This window comes from Austrofundulus limnaeus, unplaced genomic scaffold (assembly GCF_001266775.1).
Source record: "Austrofundulus limnaeus strain Quisiro unplaced genomic scaffold, Austrofundulus_limnaeus-1.0 Scaffold1481, whole genome shotgun sequence".
NCBI lineage: Eukaryota > Metazoa > Chordata > Actinopteri > Cyprinodontiformes > Rivulidae > Austrofundulus > Austrofundulus limnaeus.
Window position 1 is genome coordinate 49,372 of NW_013953883.1, and position 1,652 is coordinate 51,023.

The 1,652-nt window shown below is 38.0% G+C and overlaps 1 protein-coding gene across 1 annotated transcript in view; it reads right to left on the bottom strand.

The window, feature by feature from the left end:
* Positions 1–1,372, bottom strand: part of ints4 (integrator complex subunit 4) — an 11,970-nt gene extending 10,598 nt beyond the window's left edge. The window contains exons 1-3 of the mRNA XM_014032566.1: positions 1,256–1,372; positions 394–588; positions 190–307 (exon numbers count right to left, since the gene is read on the bottom strand). Coding sequence (XP_013888020.1) covers positions 190–307; positions 394–588; positions 1,256–1,309 — 367 coding nt within the window. The 5' untranslated portion in view covers positions 1,310–1,372. The remainder of the gene's footprint in view (positions 1–189; positions 308–393; positions 589–1,255) is intronic.
* Positions 1,373–1,652: the final 280 nt, after the last annotated feature.

Genomic DNA, 1,652 nt, shown 5'->3' on the forward strand with positions numbered 1-1,652 from the left:
GCCTACAGTATTTTTACAGTCTTTATTTTACAGTTAAAATATGTTTATCAAATAAAGTCTAATGTTACAACTAATCCTGGATCCCTTTAAAGGGGTCATATTCTGTAACATCCACTTTGTTACCCATTAAATACATTTTGTTGCACTTAAGAGTCTCTGAGAGTAGAAATGTTAAAGTTAGTCTCTTACTCTCATTGCTGAGTGTGTTTATGGCGTCGTCAACAATGCAGTCAGGACTGAAGCCGTTTGTTTTGGACAGCAGACCCAGCAGAGAGGCAATCTTCAGCCTCACAGAGCTATCCGTCTCCTGAAAGATGACATCATCATCATCATCAGGTGTTTTTGCGTCCGTCTCGTGACAAAACAAAGCAAACAAACCAGACAAAGTTTCACCTTGTAGTAGTGCTCCAGCAGGATCCTGATCACCCCCTCCACGCTCTCCGCCTCCACGGGTTTGCGTGCGAACTGCAGCAGGTACTGCAGGGCTTCGGTGGAGTTTGTGGCTTTACAGAGGTCAACGTGCAGAGCTGCAGACTTACTGGGTTTGGACAGGCGCAGCTTTTTGGCTGGAGCTTCTTCATGAGGGATCTGCAGAGGAACAAACAGCCTGAGCTGAAACATGACTCAGCAAAAATAAGGAGACACGGTTTATTAAAAATACAAATGTCTTCAGCTGCCGAAGAATGATTAGAAAGACAAGATTCAGATGGGCCATAGGCATTTATGGAAGAAAGATAAATCAGCTTAATGGATATTTCAGCAAATGATGAACAGTTTGTTAAAGTGAGATGCATAATTTTTTCCATCTACTGTATTAATAGTTTCCAAAATAAAATGAAGCAAAACTAAATAAAAGAGGAGGCAGGGTAACTAATGAGTCTGAATCTCTAAAACACCCATAACGCACCAACACAGACTCAGAAACTCGGACTGGGCTTAAAAAATTAGCTAACTTAGTGGAGGCTAACTGACTCAATATTTTAGTTTTTAACTCGCTGAAATTCAAAATAATTTAGTTAAACAAGTTATTTAGCCTAATATTAATAAAAAAAATTCAAACTAGTCAACAAAGACGTACAAAACCCGTTTTATTTTTTGATTGCCTGATGTTGTTATTGTTTTGTTAGCTTAGCAGCTAGTTAGCGTTCTCGAACTTAGCAACTAGTTAGCATCATTCCGTTTAGCGGCTAGTTAGCAGGTGAGTTCATCTTCGGCTGAACGACAAGCTATAACCAGAATGATTTCTTCTGCTCACCTGAACAACTTTAGAAAATTCCTCATAAACTCGTTTTTTCAAATGTGCTGCCATGATGTTCAGAAGCTAGCCAGGCTCTGCCGTTCGGAAAATGTCCCTCCACACTTCCTGTAGCTACGGTTCTTCTTCTTCTTGTGGTGTTTAATGGCGATTGGCAATAAACTGAAGGAGTGCATTACCGCCACCTACTGGTAWGGAGTGTGGTTCAAGATGATTTCCCAGATATTTATATCCTACTAAAATGATTGTATTTCTTTTTACATTCTCAAATCTATCTATTCAAAGGAAATATAATAAACAAACAGATAAATAAAATAAAAAATAAGCAAACAAATAAATAATACAAAAATACTACTATCAACTCAATTTCTGTTAAAATTTTTTGTCTTTTTCAAAA